This window comes from Manacus candei, unplaced genomic scaffold (assembly GCF_025592945.1).
Source record: "Manacus candei isolate 608988 ecotype Guabito, Panama unplaced genomic scaffold, ASM2559294v1 h1tg000014l, whole genome shotgun sequence".
NCBI lineage: Eukaryota > Metazoa > Chordata > Aves > Passeriformes > Pipridae > Manacus > Manacus candei.
Window position 1 is genome coordinate 75,351,503 of NW_026138062.1, and position 21,223 is coordinate 75,372,725.

At 45.9% G+C, this 21,223-nt stretch overlaps 1 protein-coding gene and 2 long non-coding RNA genes across 14 annotated transcripts in view; 2 read left to right on the forward strand and 1 right to left on the reverse strand.

Annotated features, from left to right (window-relative positions):
- Positions 1–8,504, forward strand: part of GABRR3 (gamma-aminobutyric acid type A receptor subunit rho3) — a 34,155-nt gene extending 25,651 nt beyond the window's left edge. For all 10 annotated transcript variants that reach the window (XM_051780070.1, XM_051780067.1, XM_051780066.1 and 7 more), the window contains 4 exons: positions 417–557; positions 3,242–3,394; positions 5,589–5,785; positions 6,761–8,504. In XM_051780070.1, the coding sequence (XP_051636030.1) occupies positions 417–557; positions 3,242–3,394; positions 5,589–5,785; positions 6,761–7,051 (782 nt within the window). In that variant the 3' untranslated portion in view covers positions 7,052–8,504. The remainder of the gene's footprint in view (positions 1–416; positions 558–3,241; positions 3,395–5,588; positions 5,786–6,760) is intronic.
- A 571-nt stretch (positions 8,505–9,075) lies between these two features.
- On the reverse strand, positions 9,076–19,523 carry LOC127467480 (uncharacterized). 3 transcript variants are annotated; one of them, XR_007903146.1, is made up of 5 exons: positions 19,437–19,523; positions 18,296–18,666; positions 10,968–11,160; positions 10,202–10,393; positions 9,076–9,812 (listed from the first exon to the last, which is right to left on the reverse strand). It is a non-coding gene; the product is annotated as an uncharacterized LOC127467480 (long non-coding RNA). The 3 variants fall into 3 exon arrangements; XR_007903147.1 differs by lacking the exon at positions 19,437–19,523 and having other exon boundaries at positions 18,296–18,695; XR_007903145.1 differs by lacking the exons at positions 18,296–18,666; positions 19,437–19,523 and having other exon boundaries at positions 10,968–11,947.
- On the forward strand, positions 10,332–18,856 carry LOC127467481 (uncharacterized). The gene is made up of 3 exons (XR_007903148.1): positions 10,332–10,438; positions 14,098–14,186; positions 18,623–18,856. It is a non-coding gene; the product is annotated as an uncharacterized LOC127467481 (long non-coding RNA).
- Positions 19,524–21,223: the final 1,700 nt, after the last annotated feature.

Sequence of the window (21,223 nt, forward strand, 5' to 3'; positions counted from 1 at the left end):
CATTTCAAATGTTATTCTTATTTGGATTATAAGTAAAACTGGGATGCTGGTTTGTTGTTTAGTGTTGGAAAAGGGAACAGATCTGCTCAGTGACAGTTCCAGAGCTCTGATCTCGTGTGCCCTGTGACCCTGAGCACACCCATGTCTCCCATCTGTCAGGTAAGCTGCTGGCAGGGCACAGGGCTGGCCTGCACTTGGAACAGGCTGGAATATGGTCTTTGCAAATTTTTTTCATGCCAACTAACTGGCAAATTGATGTAAAAAAAAAAAATGTTTCTTTGGGGCTTTCCTGGATTGAGTGGTCTCCTCTCCCTAAGAAAGGAAAACAGAAGCGTTATTCCAGCAGAAGGGGTGACTTACTTTAGTAACTTCATAACTTCAGTGACTTTATAACTTTAGTTTCTGCTTTCTCATAGATGCATACAATGAAGATGATCTGATGTTGTACTGGAAACATGGAAACAAGTCCCTGACCACAGATGAGCAAATCTCCCTCTCCCAGTTTTTCATCGAAGAATTCAGTGCTTCCAGTGGATTAGCTTTTTACAGCAGTACTGGTATAGTAAGCCCCTCTTTAGGAGAGACAAGCACAAGACACAATCATGTAGAATGTCTTTCACATGCAAATTCATTGCTAATAAATGACTGTTGCTGCTGAGAGATCAGTTAAAATGAGGTCTGTCAGTCACACTGCTCTGTCAGTCTGGGGCCTTGGTTCTCTTTACATTGCTAATACAGCACTTTATTATCAGAAGAAGAGATCATAATAATACTTTAACTTAATATCTGACATTAAGAACCTGAAAAAAAATGCACACATGCTGTTGTGAGCTCTAGCAGAATTGTGGTACTTCTCTGGAAGCCACTGGAGAATTTACAGGAATCTTTGTGTCCTGGCTATACGGAAAATCTTGAAAATGCAAATCTGGAAGGGTCAAATACTAGAAAGCAAACAAGAGGAATCCCAGTGTGTTTTATTGGCTAAAATATCCTTATTTTTTGAGCTGTATAATGTCATTAAAAGTCCTCTAACTGGAGGATTTCCACTTGAGACCTGTTGAGGTCTAATTCATGGTTTGCTTTATGTTCTGTGTGTATACATAAAGTTGCAGAAAAAAAATCCCTTTATGTCAGTACTACATAGTTTAAATCCAGGTTAATCTGCCCAAGGCAGGTTTTTATTTCTCCCTATAGATCTTGAACTATACCTTCTGGCAAACTGCACAAGGCTTTAGGAGTTTATTGTAGTCTTGATTTCATGCAAGGTAGGTTTTGTTTTCTTTGTACTTGTACATGCAATCATAAACCTTGAAATATTTCTCTATGTAAGCAGTCTAACCACATATTTTTAACCAGAGAAAATAGCATACTTGCTACTGCCCATCCTAGTCTGAGTCAATTCATTTCAGCTTGGATATTGCCCTTTATATTAAGACAAATTCATAAAATAGAAATTATTCCATGTAATAAAATGAAGTGCATAACACTTTGGGGAAAAAAAAAAGCCTTTAAGCCATACAGGAAAGTAGCAAATAGATTTATTGACTGTATTTTATTTAGAGGTTGGCTTCTTTTTGCATTTCAAAAAGAGCCAGTGGAGGTGGCGGTGGGTGACACTGAGTGCAGAAATTCCAGTTTAAATTGTGATGCAGCCTAAGCAATGAGGAATTCACAGCTTGATCACGTTCTTCTTCCTTATCTCTATCTCTTACTCCTGTATGAGCTGAGAACAGAGCTGCAGCTCTCCAGAGCCACTGCCCTGTGAGAAGAGGCAAGCGACACCTGACCACGATAACTGTGCCTTGCTGAGAGTGACATCACATTTGTCTTTGTTGCAAGAGGGAGACTGGGATGTTTCCACCAGACTGCTGTCACTGTGTGTTCAAACTGGGTTCTGAGAACTCAGCTGGCTTCTCTCTGCCTTGCCATTCTCATCAAAAAACACTTAGGCAAGCAGTTACAGCCTCATGCTCAGCAGTGCACCCTCACAGTGCCCTGGTGCCCAGGGCTTTGCAGCAGCTTTGACTTCACAAGGTGTAACTGCTTAACACTCACATGCAAATGTTTTGATGATGACCTCAACTCAGCAACATAAAAAATGTCTTTCCTTTCGCCTTTAAGTTGCAGAGACCACTGGGAATCACCTGAATAATGCTTAGTAGCATATCTGTTAGAATGCTGTCCTTTGTAGACTTAAGCTTTTCTTTGGCTTTGAGGTTTTGTTTTGCTCAGGAAGTTCCACTTTCTCTTGCTCTTTTACTTTGCTTTTTGTTGGAAGAAAACTTACCCTCCAAGTAAATAGTAGTGGGGAACAACTGGCACAACTCTAATGTGAGTCATCTCCCCCTAAAATCTCTTGAAAAAAATGGACAAAAATGCTGCTCATAAAGCAGCTTTTTGCATTTCAGGTTCCACACATCCTTTCCTGTGAATCTCAGTGTAGTTTCAGGCTTTTGGAGTTCCCTGGCTCCAAAGGAGCAACAATTAAATCCACTTTAGAGATTTTTCAAACAAAAAACTTTCTTCACAACTGAAAACACAACAGTGTGTTTAATATTATTTGGGGTTAATTTCGACATATTCTTTTCTATAAAGTCACTCGTTGTAATGGTGTGACTGCTCCAGCATGGGCTCATGGATGTCCTGGACAGGCAGCCACCCACTTTTTGCCTTATTTTCACCTCGCTTTTATATCGGTTTCCCTGCTGTGGCAGGAGGTACAGCACACAAGCTGTGCTGCAAAGGCAGAGCACGCCTCAAAATTCACTAGATGGCACCCTCTCCTCTAAAGTCAGCACTGCGATGGCAAGTTGCTCCGACCGAGGGAAACGGGGGGGCTGCTGCTTGCGGGGTATTTGCAGCGTGAGAGAAGGCAGGATGCTTTTTGGAGGAGGCAGGGTGTTGGCTTCGTTGGGAAATTATATCCTGTGTGTGTTCTCCTGGCAGTTTCACCTGAAGTCGGTTTAATCTTTCCCATTTCCTAACCTCAGTTATAACAGTATTTTATGTGTGTGGTCGTGATGCTTCACTCCCAAGGCAGCAGTGTTTTAATGAGGTACAGAGGGCAGTTTGCAAAGCACTGTGTAAAACTAAGGTGGTGAAAAGTTTTCTTAGGCATTTACTGTTCCTGATGTGGATACACTGCTCCTGCTGGAGGGAGGGGGCCAGCAAACAGCTCACAAATAACACAACTCTCTTCTCTTCCTCCCCACTCTATTCCTCTCTCTTTTTTTTTCAATAGGTTGGTACAATCGACTTTTTATCAACTTTGCCCTCCGGAGACACATTTTCTTTTTTGTGCTACAGTCCTATTTCCCAGCCATGCTGATGGTGATGCTGTCTTGGGTTTCATTTTGGATTGACAGAAGAGCTGTTCCTGCCAGGGTATCACTAGGTGAATCTTTAATGGATATTCTTTGGGAAGTGTGGAATGGAGGGGGGAGAGGCTTTGAAGTTACTTTAGCTTCTTATTTACACAGGACATAAGCAAGTATATCAGGTAATTGCCTCAACAACACTATTATTGCCACTGTTGTCACTACCTTTAGTCAACCCCTACGTTTGGAAATGGAATGTTTGTTCAGACTGGCTTTGTTACATTAGAAAACAGCTCACACACCACAGAAGCAAAAAGGGATGATTCTGCAGACTTCCTGATGTAGAATTTTACTTAATTGCAAAACCTGGTTTTTTTCCTTCCCTTTTCCCAGCAAACAGGTAGTCAGATCCCTTCCCAAATCCATGGTTCGTTAGGCATAGCACAATCTGTCTAAAAGCTCTGCAGCTCTTTTTTTTTATCTAGAAACATTTCTTATCTTCCTGCCAAGTTAGAACCAGTTGCCTGTTGTAGCAAAGCCTTCCTTTGTTGGGCACCTTAAAAATATTTGATGTCTTAACTGTGCAAGGCACAGTCTTCTGTGGAAGCCAAAGAATAAGTTGGGCATCCTTCTGCTCTCACAGTTTTAGTTCTGAACACCTCAGCTCAGGAGAAAAGGACCAATTACAGTGGTTTTTTTCTAGAAGTTTATTGGTTTTTTTCAGTGAATGCCACTTCAAGACTGCCTTTGTTGGGAATTTAATTCTGATGGCCTTGGAATGAGTATATTTTTCCAAAAATTCTGAAAGAATCATCTCTGAAGATCTGATGGAAATTTGCTAAGATATCTAATGTAACCATAATATATCTGAGTCCTGCAACTCTTAGTTTAATAACTAGTAAAGAAGCTCCTGTACTTTCTTCTCACTGGTGCTGGTTCCAGAAGCCAACTGTATGTTGTCATATTTCTTAGATAAGTGAAAAAGCCCTCTATTTTTATCTATAGCTTTCTCAGTCTAGAAAAAATGGGACTGTAGGTACCTCAGATCCCTTTTGTATTGGCACAGTAAAGCTATTAATACATGGGATATAAATCTGTTTGTTAATCTGAAAACAAATTATGGTACCTCCTTCCTACTTTTATTAATGCATCTGCTAATTCCTTTTATTTATAAGAAATTTAACTTCGCCTTTAAAAACAACTTTTTAAATCTCAGTAGGTCATTTTTAATGTTGACAAGATGGTTTTGCTGATCATGTTCTTTATATATGGATTTCTGCAGAAGGTTATTCATCAGGAGTTCTATGAATAAAGCACACTTCATTAGTGTAAGTGTAAATAATTTATAGGCAATGTTAACAACAAAGTTTAAAAAGCTTAGCTCCCAAGCCTAGAGTATCAATTAAATAAATTGATTTCCTCTTATATGGTATATATTTCAAACTCCATCTTTTAACCTAAGGAAAGAGGGAGAGGGAAAACTTTTGTGTGTTCCAGTGGACTTGAACTAGTGTAGAACTGGAGAAGGGCTGCTTTGAGACCCAGCTGACAGGCCAGGGCTGTCTCACTTGAGATGTCTTCACTTAAAGTGTCACGTTCCTTTCTTTAAAAGCAGGGCCTGAGTAAGGTGTTGGGTTTTTTTTTACGAGGTGGAGCAAACCAAAATGAGAGGAATAGCTCAGGTAAGAGGAGAGATCGAAAAGATGAGAGTGAAATTCTGGTCACACTGAAGCAAACAGTAATTTTTTTCTTAGTTTCAATGGATGTAGCATTGTTCTGGTGATTGTTTTCAGAGAGCCAAGGAGTTATGACCGAGACATACAAGCTGGTAAATGTTCTCAAAAAGTACAATTTGAGAAAGGATTGGGGGGGGGGGAATTGGTGATTGTTTAGGGATTCTTCTGGACAAGAAAGTGTGCAGTGGTGACCCTGGCTCTGGGAAGTGAGGGAAGCCCACAAACACCTGCTTTCACTTCTCCACAGCGGTGCCCAAAGCTGCCACAGAAATGTGCTCCTTATGCTGCTCAAACACCATCCTTGTTTCCCTGCTGTGCTGCAGTTCTAACTGCATGCACTGAGCAGAGGGATGATTTACTGGTTTCAGTATTGCTTGTGATGGGTCCTTCATGGTTCACTCCACTTCTCAGAGCTGTGTGATGAAGTTAAAGGCGGTGTCAGTCGTACGCCCTCACAAAGCCGAGCTGTCCAAGGGACCGTGATGAGCTGCACAGAACCAGCTGGTCAGTGTTAGGATAACTCTTTCTTTGGCAGGTATAACTACAGTGCTGACAATGTCAACCATCATGACAGGAGTAAGTGCCTCAATGCCTCAAGTGTCTTACATAAAGGCTGTGGATGTGTATTTGTGGATCAGCTTCCTTTTTGTCTTCCTGTCCGTCATTGAATATGCAGCAGTGAACTATCTTACCACGATTGAAGAGAGAAAGCAACTCAAAAAAAGGGGCAAGGTACAGTCCTCTGTGTTTTGTTGCCTTCAGAAAGCACCATAGAAGCCACAGAGTAATCCCCATACACCACTGTGATAACAACAGTAACTATCTCTGTGTCACTCCATATCTCACCTTTTTTTGACTTGGTTGAAGGGAGGAAATGTATCATTCTCTCTGAGATCCTGAGAAGCCCTGTGCTTTTTTCTCCTTCCTTTTCTTTTAGCAGATATTAGGGAATACTCACTTCCTGATTTTTTTTCTCCCTTTTTTCCCCCTCAGAATAAGGTAACCTTCCTTCTGTTCTCAAATACCTATCTCAATTCCAAATCTAAAATATTAAAAAAGCGTTTTGCCTGTCTCTGAAACAGACCCCAGAATGCACTCATGTGATATTCCTTCTTGTTTTCTGTGAAGCAGAGTCCATTTCTCCTCTTCCTGCTTTGCCATTTTCAATTGGAAAGGTGGGTTTAATGATGCCTTTTTGTCCCAAGACAAGGTCATTTTTAGAAAAGTGTGCCTGAAGCAGAAATGGTTCCAAGTTAAACATCTGCTTTCTGTGAAGCGCTCGCTTAAACCTTTGCTTCAAGAATATCTCCCCATGTAAACTCATTTGCTGGAATATCACAAGGGGAAAACCACAGAAAGGGTGCATGTGTTGCTCATATGATCTGATGGAAATGTTTGAAGTCATTTCCCACAGCTCCAGCAGTGCAGACCTACAGGAGAGAGTTTGACTCTTCTGTTTCAGAAGCTGGGGCACGTATTGCCAGCCAGCAGCTGGCAATAATCAGTCAGACAGGAGTATTTTATCACGTGTACCTCCTTCCTTGCTCATGTCCTGCCCACAGACTGCCATACTGGGAGGTAACCCTCTTCTCCATATGCTCTCTAAGAGGGAACAACAATGAAAGCTTTCTTTACTTCCTCTTTTATTTGTTTATAATTTACTGAAATGTCTCCTGTAGACACAGGCTAACTATTCTTTGTTGCCAGGCCTCAGGAGTGTATATGGATGCAGTGCAAGCCATGGCTTTTGACGGCTGCTTTCATGACACGGATGACATGGACCTGTCTGGTTTCTCAGACCCCTGTGAGGAGAATGAGACTCGGACGAGCGAAACCAACATCTCCAATGAGGAACCAACTCGCCTGAAGAAATCTCTGAAGGGAAACGTGGGCAGGATTATTTTACAGAACAATCACGTCATTGACACGTATTCCAGGATTATATTTCCCAGTGTATATATTGTGTTCAACTTTCTTTACTGGGGTTTGTACATATGAGCAAAAATCCTTGTAAGCGAGACGTTATTTTGCGTATGAGGGTAGAATCATACTTTGAAAACAATGCAACAGCAGTAGAGGAAAGAGTTAGAAGTTTCCAGAACAGACTTCTGCCTCGAACCTGGGTTGGTTTGGTTAGCAGCAAAACTGCTGATGAAAAACTTTCACGTCTGGTTCTTTTTCAGCTGGACTGTGCAGTGCTTCACTGGGGCAATCCCATGCATAAGTTCCTGCTGTAGTAGCATAGAAGCAGTTTGGTCACTAAGGGAGCCCTTTGTCACACACCTGAGCAGACAGCAGCTCCCACCTGAGGTATTATCCAGTCTCTATCTACATTAAACCATTCCTCTTCAATCAACCTTTCTGTTTGTTCTCCACTTGTGGTCCATTTTTGTAGGAATTGGCACCAATCACCTTCAGATATCTCCTATCCTTGTTTCACTTGCTGCAACCTGGGCAACCTGTGTGCACCTCAGAAGCCTCTGTCCTCAGATGGTAACCAGGGGGGAAAATATGGTTAAGCAGTGGAGTAGGGACGAGGAGAAAGCAAGAAGCAAGGTTGATGGGGCTTTGTAGGTTGTAAATCGTCAACACCTCAAGAAAAACCCCTCACCCTTGTCAGCTGTCCATGACTCCTCATGGGACCTTTATTTTGGAGAAAATTTGCTCCCTAGTCCCTGAGGCAGCACAGGAACAATGTCCCAAACCCAATGTCTTACAGCCACCTCCCGGGTGGATGAGCAGCATCCCTGGCACAAGCTGTGCCCTTCATGTGACACCCACACACCTCTGCCTCACACAGACCTGCTGTAATCACCTGCTTCCTGCAGAACTGCCTGTGTGATGAACACAGGCTTTGAGAGAGAGAGATTTTAGAAAACTTTGTCAGGAGAACAAGCCAAACACATCTTCAGCAGAATCTGGTTCTGCTTTATGTTGCACATGAGTTTGGGGTTTTGCCCCCCCTCCTTCTCCCTTTGGCTTGAGGTTGAATATTAAGGTGAGGAGAAGCTGCACATGCCTGTTTGCAGCAGTGATCCTCAGCACAGGTCCAGGGACCTGGAACACTGAGACACACAGGAATAAAAGGAATCAGCTGTGCCAAAACAGACGTACACAGGAATCCTGTCGGTCTCAGATGAATCCTGCATGGAAACATCCTTAGGTTCAGGCTAAGGAGTTTGAATCAAGAATGTTCAGGGACACAGATAGAAAGTGTTCACAGCTCCAAAAAAGAATCAAGATTACTTTTGCCACTTTCCCAAATAAGAAGTGTTTTCCACTTACATTCACTGGGTTTGTCTGTCATTTAATGAACTGAGTTTTTATTTGGAAAGTCAGTTCAAAGGGATCACTTGTGGTGGCAAAAAAAATGTCACAAGGTAAATGCTTGGTCACTGCTTGGTCAAGTTTATTGGTCAAGGAAATGGGAATAAATTTGAAAGCCTCAATGTCTCTCTGGTTTATTTATTTATATTTACTTACTTTATTTTTTTTTCTGTATTTATTTTTCCTGGTCCCAACTTGTTTGCTCATAGCATGATGATGTCTCTTGCTTTTTCAAAGAGTTGCATTTGCCAAGGTCCCAGTTCCAGAGCTGGGGAAGCTGGTGCACACTGCACACTGGGTGACTGGAATCTCCTGGAGTGAGTGGGTACTTGGGCAGACAGTTGGCTGCCAGAAAATGTATCAGAGCTAAGACAGCTTTGATACTCTTCCAGGAAATCCTGCCATGGAAAGCAGATCCATACCAGGAATGACAATACTGGAAACACACAGGCTTTGGTAACAGCAACAGCACATTAGACCTCAAGCTGAGCAAATGTGTAATGTAGATATATATGAAAATATACCATCACGGCCTGTTTCCTGCACTGCCATTGTGGAGGCATCCTGCACAGATCTTCCAGATTGCCCAAGAAGATCCCATCTAATTGCTCCAGATGTGTAACATGTATCCTAAACTTTTCACATGAATATAACATCATTGTTGTCACATTATTTTTTATCTGCCTTACAAGTATTTGTGTAGCCAACAGTGAATCCTCAGCCAACAACAGAAAAAATTCCCAAATGCTTCTTGACCCAAACCAGTTCCCTCTTACAAATTTCCTGCAAGATCTGCAGCAGCAGAAGCCCTGAGGGCAGCACAGCATGCCCAAGCCCTGTGTAGGCTGTCCAGCAAACTGATCCATAGGTGGAAGTGTGGAGGAAAGACATTCCTGCCTGCATTTATCTCCCAGGCACATCCTACACAGGCACTGGAGGGCTGCACAGATTGCTTTGGTGGAACAAACTGTTGGCACTTCCAGCTGTGAATGTAATAATTGCAAAAGGGTTCTTCCCTTCGGGCAGGGACACTCCCACAATCGAATACCAAAATTCCTCCAGGACAAAAGGTACCAGGACAGAAAGCTCTTTATGCCCACAGAATACCAAAATTGGCCCACCAACTGCACATGAGAGATGTAGGGTAAGGGCTTTCTTTCCTGGGTGGAAGGTCCGTCGTTCCCTTGTAGATGCAGCCTGGGTACTTCTTGGGTAGCAGGAACTTTCTGTGGTGACACCTTTTGTCTGGCAGAAATCTTCATTTGGATTCAATTTTCCAGGAGGTGGGACAGGTCATTCCAGAGCAGGGCTGCAAAAAGGGAACAGCAGCTCTCTCCATGAGGAAAAAAAGTCTGGAAGCTTTAACTTGGAGGTGCAGTTGTTGGGGCAGCCTGGGCACTTCTTGGGCAGCAAGAGCTTTCTGTGGTGGCACCTTTTGCCTGGCAGGAGTCTTCAGCTAGAGTCTATTTCAGGAGTTACTTTGGCCTATGCAGGAGAGGGCTAAAAAAAAAGGGAATTAGCAGCCCCTTCCCCCAGGAAAAAAAGACTGGCAGCTTGGGTTTGGAGGCACTGTTGGTGGGGCAGCCTGGGCACTTCTTGGGGAGGAAGAACTTTCTGTGGTGGCACCTTTTGTCTGGCAGGAATCTTCATTTACATTCACTTTTCCAGGAGGTGGGACAGGTCATTGCAGTGCAGGGTATAAAAAAGGGAACAGAAGCTCTTTCCATGAGGAAAAAAAGTCTGGAAGCTTTTGCTTGGAGGTGCAGTTGGTGGGGTAGCGTGGGCACTTCTTGGGCAGCAAAGATCTTTCTGTGGTGGCACCTTTTGTCTGGCAGGAATCTTCAGCTGGAGTCTATTTCAGGAGTTACTTTGGCCCATGCAGGACAGGACTAAAAAAAAGGGAATTAGCAGCCCTTTCCCCCAGCAAAGAAAGTCTGGATCCCTTGGCTTCAGGTGCTGTTGGTGGGGCAGCCTGGGCACTTCTTGGGCAGCAAGAACTTTCTGTGGTGGCACCTTTTGTCTGGCACGAATCTTCATTTACATTCAATTTTCCAGGAGGTGGGACAGGTCATTGCAGAGCAGGGCTGAAAAAAGGGAACAGCAGCTCTTTCCACCAGGAAAAGAAGTCTGGAGGCTTTGGCTTTGAGGTGCAGTTTTTGGAGCAGCCTGGGTACTTCTTGGGCAGCAAGAGCTTTCTTTGGTGGCACCTTTTGTCTGGTAGGAATCTTCATTTGGATTCAATTATCCAGAAGGTGGGACTGGTTATTCTAGAGCAGGGCTGAAAAAAAGGGAACAGCAGCTCTTTCCATCAGGAAAAAAAGTCTGGAAGTTTTGGTTTCAGGTGCAGTTGTTGGTGCAGCCTGGGCAGTTCTTGGGCAGCAAAGATAATTCTGTGGTGGCACCTTTTGTCTGGCTGGAATCTTCATTTGGATTCAATTTTTCAGGAGGCCATTGCAGTGCAGGGCTGAAAAAAAGAATTAGCAGCTCTTTCCATGAGGAAAAAAAGTCTGGAAGCTTTGACTTGGAGGTGCAGTTGTTCGGGCAGCCTGGGTACTTCTTGGGCAGCAAGAGCTTTCTATCGTGGCACCTTTTGTCTGGCAGGAATCTTCAGCTAGAGTCTGTTTCAGGAGTTACTTTGGCCTATGCAGGACAGGGCTAAAAAAAAAGGAATTAGGAGCCCTTTTCTCCAGGAAAAAAAGACTGGAAGCTTTGGCTTGGAGGCACTGTTGGTGGGGCAGCCTGGGCACTTCTTGGGCAGCAAGAACTTTCTGTGGTGGCACCTTTTATCTGGCAGGAATCTTCAGCTGGAGTCTATGTTGGGAGTTAGTTTGGCGTATGCAGGACAGGGCTAAAAAAAAGGGGAATTAGCAGCCCTTTCCCCCAGGAAAAAGAGACTGGCAGCTTTGGCTTGGAGGCACTGTTGGTGGGGTAGCCTGGGCACTTCTTGGGCAGCAAGAGTTTTCTGTGGTGGCACCTTTTTTCTGGCAGGAATCTTCAGCTGGCGTAAATTTTTCAGGAGGTGGGACAGGCCATTGCAGCCCAGGGCTGAAAAAAGGGAACAGCAGCTCTTTCCACCAGGAAAAAAGTCTGGAAGATTTGTCTTTGAGGTGCAGTTGTTGGGGCAGCCTGGGCACTTCTTGGGCAGCAAGAACCTTCTGTGGTGGCACCTTTTGTCTGGCAGGACTCCTCATTTGGAGTAAATATTTCAGGAGGTGGGACAGGTCATTGCAGCGCAGAGCTGAAAAAAGGGAACAGCAGCTCTTTCCACCAGGAAAAGAAGTCTGGAAGCTTTGGCATCAGGTGCAGTTGGTGCAGCCTGGGCACTTCTTGGGCAGGAAGAGTTTTCTGTGGTGGCAGCTTTGGTCTGGCAGGACTCTTCATTTGGAGTAAATATTTCAGGATGTGGGACAGGCCATTGCAGCGCAGAGCTGAAAAAAGGGAACAGCAGCTCTTTCCACCGGGAAAAAAAGTCTGGAAGCTTTGGCTTTGAGGTGCAGTTGTTGGGGCAGCCTGGGCATTCTTGGACAGCAAAGAGATTTCTGTGGTGGAATCTTTTGTCTGGCAGGAATCTTCAGTTGCCTTCAATTTTTCTAAAAGCTCGGACCGGCCATTGCAGTGCAGGGCAGAAAAAAGGGAACAGCAGCTCTTTCCACCAGGAAAAAAAGTCTGGATCCTTTGGCTTTGAGGTGCAGTTGGTAGGGCAGCATGGGAACTGCCTGGACAGTAAAAGCTTTCTGTGGTGCCACCTTTTGTGTGACAGGAATTTTCATTTGTCTTCAATTTTGGGGAGTTGGAAACAAACATTTCCGGGAGGGCTGAAAAAAGGGAATAGCAACTCTTTCCTCCAGGAAAAATAGTCTGGATGCTTTGTCTTTGAGGTGCAGTTGTTGGTGAAGCCTGGCCACTTCTTGGGGAGCAAGAACTTCCTGTGGTAGCACCTTTTGTCTGGCACAAATCTTCATTTGCATTCAATTTTTCAGGAGGTGGGACCGGCCATTGCAGAGCAGGGCTGAAAAGAGGGAACAGCAGCTCTTTCCACCAGGAAAGAAAGTCTGGATGCTTTGGCTTTGAGGTGCAGTATTGGGGCAGCCTGGGCACTTCTTGGGCAGCAAGAGCTTTCTGTGATGGCACCTTTTGTCTGGCAGGAACCTTCAGTTGCATTCAATTTTTCAGGAACTCAGAGAGGTCATTGCAGCGCAGGGCTTAAAAAAGGGAACAGCAGCTCTTTCCCTCCGGAAAGAAATTCTTGAACCTTTGGCTTTGAGGTGCAGTTGTTGGGGCAGCCTGGGCACTTCTGGGGCAGCAAGAACCTTCTGTAGTGGCACCTTTTGTCTGGCACAAATCTTCATTTGCATTCAATTTTTCAGGAGGTGGGACCGGCCATTGCAGCGCAGGGCTGAAAAAAGGGAACAGTAGACCTTTCCCCCAGGAAAAATGTTAGGAAGCTTTGGGTTTCAGGTGCACTGTGTGGGAAAGACTGGGCATTTCTTGGGTAGCAAGAGCTTTCTGTGGTGGCACTTTTTCTGGCACGAATCTTAATTTACTTTCAATTTTCCAGGAGGTGGGACAGGCCACTGCACCGCAGGGCTAAAAAAAGGGAACAGCAGCTCCTTCTACCAGGAAAAGAAGTCTGGTTCCTTTGGCTTCAGGTGCAGTTGTTGGGGCAGCCTGGGCACTTCTTGGGCAGCAAGAACTTTCTGTGGTGGCTCCCTTGGTCTGGCTGGAATCTTCATTTGGAGTAAATTTTTCAGGAGGTGGGACCGGCCATTGCAGCGCAGGGTTGAAAAAAGGGAACAGCAGCTCCCTCCACCAGGAAAAAAGGTCTGGATCCTTTGGCTTCAGGTGCAGTTGTTGGGGCAGCCTGGGCATTCTTGGGCAGCAAGAGCTTTCTATGGTGGCACCTTTTGTCTGGCAGGAATCTTCAGCTAGAGTCTATTACAGGAGTTACTTTGGTCTATGCAGGACAGGGCTAAACAAAAGGGAATTAGCAGCCCTTTCCCCCAGGAAAAAAGACTGGCAGCTTTGGCTTGGAGGCACTGTTGGTGGGGCAGCCTGGGCACTTCTTGGGCAGCAAGAACTTTCTGTGCTGGCACCTTTTGTCTGGCAGGAATCTTCAGCTGGAGTCTATGTTGGGAGTTAGTTTGGCGTATGCAGGACAAGGCTAAAAAAAGGGGAATTAGTAGCCCTTTCCCCCAGGAAAAAAAGACTGGCAGCTTTGGCTTGGAGGTATTGTTGGTGGGGTAGCCTGGGCACTTCTTGGGCAGCAAGAGTTTTCTGTGGTGGCACCTTTTGTCTGGCTGGAATCTTCATTTACATTAATTTTCCAGGAGGTGGGTCAGGTCATTGCAGTGCAGGGTAGAAAAAAGGGAACAGCAGCTCTTTCCACCAGGAAAAGAAGTCTGGATCCTTTGGCTTCAGGTGCAGTTGTTGGTGCAGCCTGGGCACTTCTTGGCTAGGAAGAGTTTTCTGTGGTGGCACCTTTTGTCTGGCAGGAATCTTCATTTCCATGCAATTTTCCAGGAGGTGGGACAGGCCATTGCAGCCCAGGGCTGAAAAAAAGGAACAGCAGCTCTTTCCACCAGGAAAAAAAGTCTGGATGCTTTCCCTTTGAGGTGCAGTTGGTGGGGCAGCCTGGGCACTTCTTGGGCAGGAAGAGTTTTCTGTGGTGGTAGCTTTGGTCTGGCAGGACTCTTCATTTGGAGTAAATATTTCAGGAGGTGGGACAGGCCATTGCAGCGCAGAGCTGAAAAAAGGGAACAGCAGCTCTTTCCACCAGGAAAAAAAGTCTGGAAGCTTTGGCTTTGAGGTGCAGTTGTTGGGGCAGCCTGGGCATTCTTGGACAGCAAAGAGATTTCTGTGGTGGAATCTTTTGTCTGGCAGGAATCTTCAGTTGCCTTCAATTTTTCTAAAAGCTCGGACCGGCCATTGCAGTGCAGGGCAGAAAAAAGGGAACAGCAGCTCTTTCCACCAGGAAAAAAAGTCTGGATCCTTTGGCTTTGAGGTGCAGTTGGTAGGGCAGCATGGGAACTGCCTGGACAGTAAAAGCTTTCTGTGGTGCCACCTTTTGTGTGACAGGAATTTTCATTTGTCTTCAATTTTGGGGAGTTGGAAACAAACATTTCCGGGAGGGCTGAAAAAAGGGAATAGCAACTCCTTCCTCCAGGAAAAATAGTCTGGATGCTTTGTCTTTGAGGTGCAGTTGTTGGTGAAGCCTGGCCACTTCTTGGGGAGCAAGAACTTCCTGTGGTAGCACCTTTTGTCTGGCACAAATCTTCATTTGCATTCAATTTTTCAGGAGGTGGGACCGGCCATTGCAGAGCAGGGCTGAAAAGAGGGAACAGCAGCTCTTTCCACCAGGAAAGAAAGTCTGGATGCTTTGGCTTTGAGGTGCAGTATTGGGGCAGCCTGGGCACTTCTTGGGCAGCAAGAGCTTTCTGTGATGGTACCTTTTGTCTGGCAGGAACCTTCAGTTGCATTCAATTTTTCAGGAACTCAGAGAGGTCATTGCAGCGCAGGGCTTAAAAAAGGGAACAGCAGCTCTTTCCCTCTGGAAAGAAATTCTTGAACCTTTGGCTTTGAGGTGCAGTTGTTGGGGCAGCCTGGGCACTTCTGGGGCAGCAAGAACTTTCTGTGGTGGCACCTTTTGTCTGGCACAAATCTTCATTTACATTCAATTTTTCAGGAGGTGGGACCGGCCATTGCAGCGCAGGGTTGAAAAAAGGGAACAGTAGACCTTTCCCCCAGGAAAAATGTTAGGAAGCTTTGGGTTTCAGGTGCACTGTGTGGGAAAGACTGGGCATTTCTTGGGTAGCAAGAGCTTTCTGTGGTGGCACTTTTTCTGGCACGAATCTTAATTTACTTTCAATTTTCCAGGAGGTGGGACCGGCCACTGCACCGCAGGGCTAAAAAAAGGGAACAGCAGCTCCTTCTACCAGGAAAAGAAGTCTGGTTCCTTTGGCTTCAGGTGCAGTTGTTGGGGCAGCCTGGGCACTTCTTGGGCAGCAAGAACTTTCTGTGGTGGCTCCCTTGGTCTGGCTGGAATCTTCATATGGAGTAAATATTTCAGGAGGTGGGACCGGCCATTGCAGCGCAGGGCTGAAAAAAGGGAACAGTAGACCTTTCCCCCAGGAAAAATGTTAGGAAGCTTTGGGTTTCAGGTGCACTGTGTGGGAAAGACTGGGCATTTCTTGGGTAGCAAGAGCTTTCTGTGGTGGCACTTTTTCTGGCACGAATCTTAATTTACTTTCAATTTTCCAGGAGGTGGGACAGGCCACTGCACCGCAGGGCTAAAAAAAGGGAACAGCAGCTCCTTCTACCAGGAAAAGAAGTCTGGTTCCTTTGGCTTCAGGTGCAGTTGTTGGGGCAGCCTGGGCACTTCTTGGGCAGCAAGAACTTTCTGTGGTGGCTCCCTTGGTCTGGCTGGAATCTTCATTTGGAGTAAATTTTTCAGGAGGTGGGACCGGCCATTGCAGCGCAGGGTTGAAAAAAGGGAACAGCAGCTCCCTCCACCAGGAAAAAAGGTCTGGATCCTTTGGCTTCAGGTGCAGTTGTTGGGGCAGCCTGGGCATTCTTGGGCAGCAAGAGCTTTCTATGGTGGCACCTTTTGTCTGGCAGGAATCTTCAGCTAGAGTCTATTACAGGAGTTACTTTGGTCTATGCAGGACAGGGCTAAACAAAAGGGAATTAGCAGCCCTTTCCCCCAGGAAAAAAGACTGGCAGCTTTGGCTTGGAGGCACTGTTGGTGGGGCAGCCTGGGCACTTCTTGGGCAGCAAGAACTTTCTGTGCTGGCACCTTTTGTCTGGCAGGAATCTTCAGCTGGAGTCTATGTTGGGAGTTAGTTTGGCGTATGCAGGACAAGGCTAAAAAAAGGGGAATTAGTAGCCCTTTCCCCCAGGAAAAAAAGACTGGCAGCTTTGGCTTGGAGGTATTGTTGGTGGGGTAGCCTGGGCACTTCTTGGGCAGCAAGAGTTTTCTGTGGTGGCACCTTTTGTCTGGCTGGAATCTTCATTTACATTAATTTTCCAGGAGGTGGGTCAGGTCATTGCAGTGCAGGGTAGAAAAAAGGGAACAGCAGCTCTTTCCACCAGGAAAAGAAGTCTGGATCCTTTGGCTTCAGGTGCAGTTGTTGGTGCAGCCTGGGCACTTCTTGGCTAGGAAGAGTTTTCTGTGGTGGCACCTTTTGTCTGGCAGGAATCTTCATTTCCATGCAATTTTCCAGGAGGTGGGACAGGCCATTGCAGCCCAGGGCTGAAAAAAAGGAACAGCAGCTCTTTCCACCAGGAAAAAAAGTCTGGATGCTTTCCCTTTGAGGTGCAGTTGGTGGGGCAGCCTGGGCACTTCTTGGGCAGGAAGAGTTTTCTGTGGTGGTAGCTTTGGTCTGGCAGGACTCTTCATTTGGAGTAAATATTTCAGGAGGTGGGACAGGCCATTGCAGCGCAGAGCTGAAAAAAGGGAACAGCAGCTCTTTCCACCAGGAAAAAAAGTCTGGAAGCTTTGGCTTTGAGGTGCAGTTGTTGGGGCAGCCTGGGCATTCTTGGACAGCAAAGAGATTTCTGTGGTGGAATCTTTTGTCTGGCAGGAATCTTCAGTTGCCTTCAATTTTTCTAAAAGCTCGGACCGGCCATTGCAGTGCAGGGCAGAAAAAAGGGAACAGCAGCTCTTTCCACCAGGAAAAAAAGTCTGGATCCTTTGGCTTTGAGGTGCAGTTGGTAGGGCAGCATGGGAACTGCCTGGACAGTAAAAGCTTTCTGTGGTGCCACCTTTTGTGTGACAGGAATTTTCATTTGTCTTCAATTTTGGGGAGTTGGAAACAAACATTTCCGGGAGGGCTGAAAAAAGGGAATAGCAACTCCTTCCTCCAGGAAAAATAGTCTGGATGCTTTGTCTTTGAGGTGCAGTTGTTGGTGAAGCCTGGCCACTTCTTGGGGAGCAAGAACTTCCTGTGGTAGCACCTTTTGTCTGGCACAAATCTTCATTTGCATTCAATTTTTCAGGAGGTGGGACCGGCCATTGCAGAGCAGGGCTGAAAAGAGGGAACAGCAGCTCTTTCCACCAGGAAAGAAAGTCTGGATGCTTTGGCTTTGAGGTGCAGTATTGGGGCAGCCTGGGCACTTCTTGGGCAGCAAGAGCTTTCTGTGATGGTACCTTTTGTCTGGCAGGAACCTTCAGTTGCATTCAATTTTTCAGGAACTCAGAGAGGTCATTGCAGCGCAGGGCTTAAAAAAGGGAACAGCAGCTCTTTCCCTCTGGAAAGAAATTCTTGAACCTTTGGCTTTGAGGTGCAGTTGTTGGGGCAGCCTGGGCACTTCTGGGGCAGCAAGAACTTTCTGTGGTGGCACCTTTTGTCTGGCACAAATCTTCATTTACATTCAATTTTTCAGGAGGTGGGACCGGCCATTGCAGCGCAGGGTTGAAAAAAGGGAACAGTAGACCTTTCCCCCAGGAAAAATGTTAGGAAGCTTTGGGTTTCAGGTGCACTGTGTGGGAAAGACTGGGCATTTCTTGGGTAGCAAGAGCTTTCTGTGGTGGCACTTTTTCTGGCACGAATCTTAATTTACTTTCAATTTTCCAGGAGGTGGGACCGGCCACTGCACCGCAGGGCTAAAAAAAGGGAACAGCAGCTCCTTCTACCAGGAAAAGAAGTCTGGTTCCTTTGGCTTCAGGTGCAGTTGTTGGGGCAGCCTGGGCACTTCTTGGGCAGCAAGAACTTTCTGTGGTGGCTCCCTTGGTCTGGCTGGAATCTTCATATGGAGTAAATATTTCAGGAGGTGGGACCGGCCATTGCAGCGCAGGGTTGAAAAAAGGGAACAGCAGCTCTCTCCACCAGGAAAAAAGGTCTGGATCCTTTGGCTTCAGGTGCAGTTGTTGGGGCAGCCTGGGCATTCTTGGGCAGCAAGAGCTTTCTATGGTGGCACCTTTTGTCTGGCAGGAATCTTCAGCTAGAGTCTATTTCAGGAGTTACTTTGGCCTATGCAGGACAGGGCTAAACAAAAGGGAATTAGCAGCCCTTTTCCCCAGGAAAAAAAGACTGGCAGCGTTGGCTTGGAGGTGCTGTTGGTGGGGCAGCCTGGGCACTTCTTGGGCAGCAGGAACTTTCTGTGGTGGCACCTTTTTTCTGGCAGGAATCTTCAGCTGGAGTAAATTTTTCAGGAGGTGGGACAGGCCATTGCAGCGCAGGGCTGAAAAAAGGGAACAGCAGCTCTTTCCATGAGGAAAAAAAGTCTGGATGCTTTCCCTTTGAGGTGCAGTTGTTGGGGCAGCCTGGGCACTTCTTGGGCAGCAAGACCTTTTTGTGGTGGTACCTTTTGTCTGGCTGGAATCTTCATTTACATTAATTTTCCAGGAGGTGGGTCAGGTCATTGCAGCGCAGGGCAGAAAAAAGGGAACAGCAGCTCTTTCCACCAGGAAAAGAAGTCTGGATCCTTTGGCTTCAGGTGCAGTTGTTGGGGCAGCCTGGGTACTTCTTGGGCAGCAAGAGTTTTCCGTGGTGGCACCTTTTGGCTGGCAGGAATCTTCATTTGGAATTCAGTTTTTCAGGAGGTGCGACTAGCCATTGCAGAGCAGGGCTGAAAAAAGAGAACAGCAGCTCTCTCCAGCAGGAAAAGAAGTCTGGATCCTTTGGCTTTGAAGTGCAGTTGTTGGGGCAGCCTGGGCATTCTTGGGCAGCAAGAACTTTCTGTGGTGGCACCTTTTGTCTGGCACGAATCTTCATTTACATTCAATTTTCCAGGAGGTGGGACAGGTCATTCCAGAGCAGGGCAGAAAAAAGGGAACAGCAGCTCTTTCCACCAGGAAAAGAAGTCTGGAAGCTTTGGCCTCAGATGTTGTTGGGGCAGCCTGGGTACTTCTTGGGCAGGAAGAGCTTTCTGTGGTGGCACCTTTTGTTTTGCAGGAATCTTCATTTACATTCAATTATCCAGAAGCTGGGACTGGTCATTCCAGAGGAGGGCTGAAAAAAGGGAAGTGCAGTTCTTTCCACCAGGAAAAAAAGTCTGGATGCTTTGTCTTTGAGGTGCATTTGTTGGGGCAGCCTGGGCACTTCTTGGGCAGCGAGACCTTTCTGTGGTTGCACCTTTTGTCTGGCAGGAATGTTCAGCTGGATTCAATTTTTCAGGAGGTGGGACCGGCCATTGCAGCGCAGGGCTGAAAAAAGGGAACAGCAGCCCTTTCCCCCAGGAAAAAAGTTAGGAAGCTTTGGCTTTCAGGTGCACTGTGTGGGAAAAACTGGGCATTTCTTGGTTCAGCAAGAGCTTTCTCTGGTGGCATCTTTTGTCTGGCAGGAATGTTCAGCTGGATTCAATTTTGATAGTCAGTTTGGCCCTTGCAGCGCAGGGCTGAAAAAAAAGGTAATCCGCAGCTCTTTCCACCAGGAAAGAAAGTCTGGATCCTTTGGCTTTAGGTGTAGTCATTGGGGCAGCCTGGGCACTTCTTGGGGAGCAAATATCTTTCTGTGGTGGCAAGTTTTGTGTGGCAGGAATCTTCATTTGGATTCAATGTTTCAGGAGGTGGGACCGGCCATTGCAGCGCAGGGCTGAAAAAAGGGAACAGCTACACCAAATGAAACCAGAGAGAATCCTAGTGAAGCCAAAAATCAGCTCTTATGGCACTTGGCAATCTACAGGGTTTAGCAGTGGAGCTCAACCTCTCTGGGATGGCTTGTCCAGAACAGTTCATTTAATGCATGGTGCTGTTGCTGAACTTCCCTGAGCACGTTGCAATTGGCTACTGAGGCTGAAAGATTTCCTCAAAGGATTTTTATCTTTTGAAACTACAGGCAGAATTTGAGGGATAAACTCCAGTATTCTGAAAGTGGAAAGTTGATCAAACAGAAAAGACTGTTTCTTCTACAACAGATTTGAAATAGTCCACTTGTAAAAATCACAAAGCTTGAAGCCTACTCAGCAGAGCTGATTCCTCATCTGCACTGATCATCAGCAACTGGCCTCTCTCCTATTTCAGGGGCTCATCTGTGTACACTGGATTAAGGCCTCGTAACTTCTTAAGAAAAGTAGTGTTATAAGCTCACTTTTCTGGCAAGGTTTCCTTAGCAGATGGGTTGAAAAGCAAAACTTTGTTGCCATGACCAACGAATGCAGAGCCCAAGGTTGTTTGTGGTGCGAGCTTTGCTCCACTCTCTAATAACTTCTGTCCACATCAGTGCTGGCAACAAGAATTCCAGGTTGTTTCATTTTTTAGGCTTTGCATTTCAAGAATGGGGAGTTGTTCTTGGAAACTGCCATGGCTGTCAGTAACAGCCTGGGAAAACAGTTTTTCTTATTTCTGAGGGAGAGGTTTCCAACCCAGCTTTGGAGTACGCAAATAGTTGAATGACTTCTTGTACAATTGGAAATAAAAATCCATACATTTGCTCTGATTAATGACTTAACTTATATTTGGCTAAAGAGTTCTTTTCTTGTTACCTTCTTTAAAAAATAAAACCCACAAGCAGAAACGTGATCACCTAAAGTGTTGTAACCTTTTAAGTCCACTTGTTGCCACACAACAATAGCATGCCAATATCACATCCAAAGATACAAAATCTTAGAGAGATACACACAACTATATAGCTATACATATCTATGTATGTATATTTATCTACCTATACATATCTATAGATATCTATACAAATACACACAAGAAAGTTTGGGGTTCCTGAGGAGAGTTCTACACGGGCAATGAACAGAGGACTGGTTTGATGTGTGCTACAAGTGTGGAGACCAAGATCGTATGTTCTGAGCTTTGATTTACTGTCCTGGTTTGTAACTGCTTCCCCCGGCCCGGCTCCGCTCCGGCCCCGCTCCCGCCACGGCCCCGCTCGGCTCTGCACGGGGAAGGAACGCGCC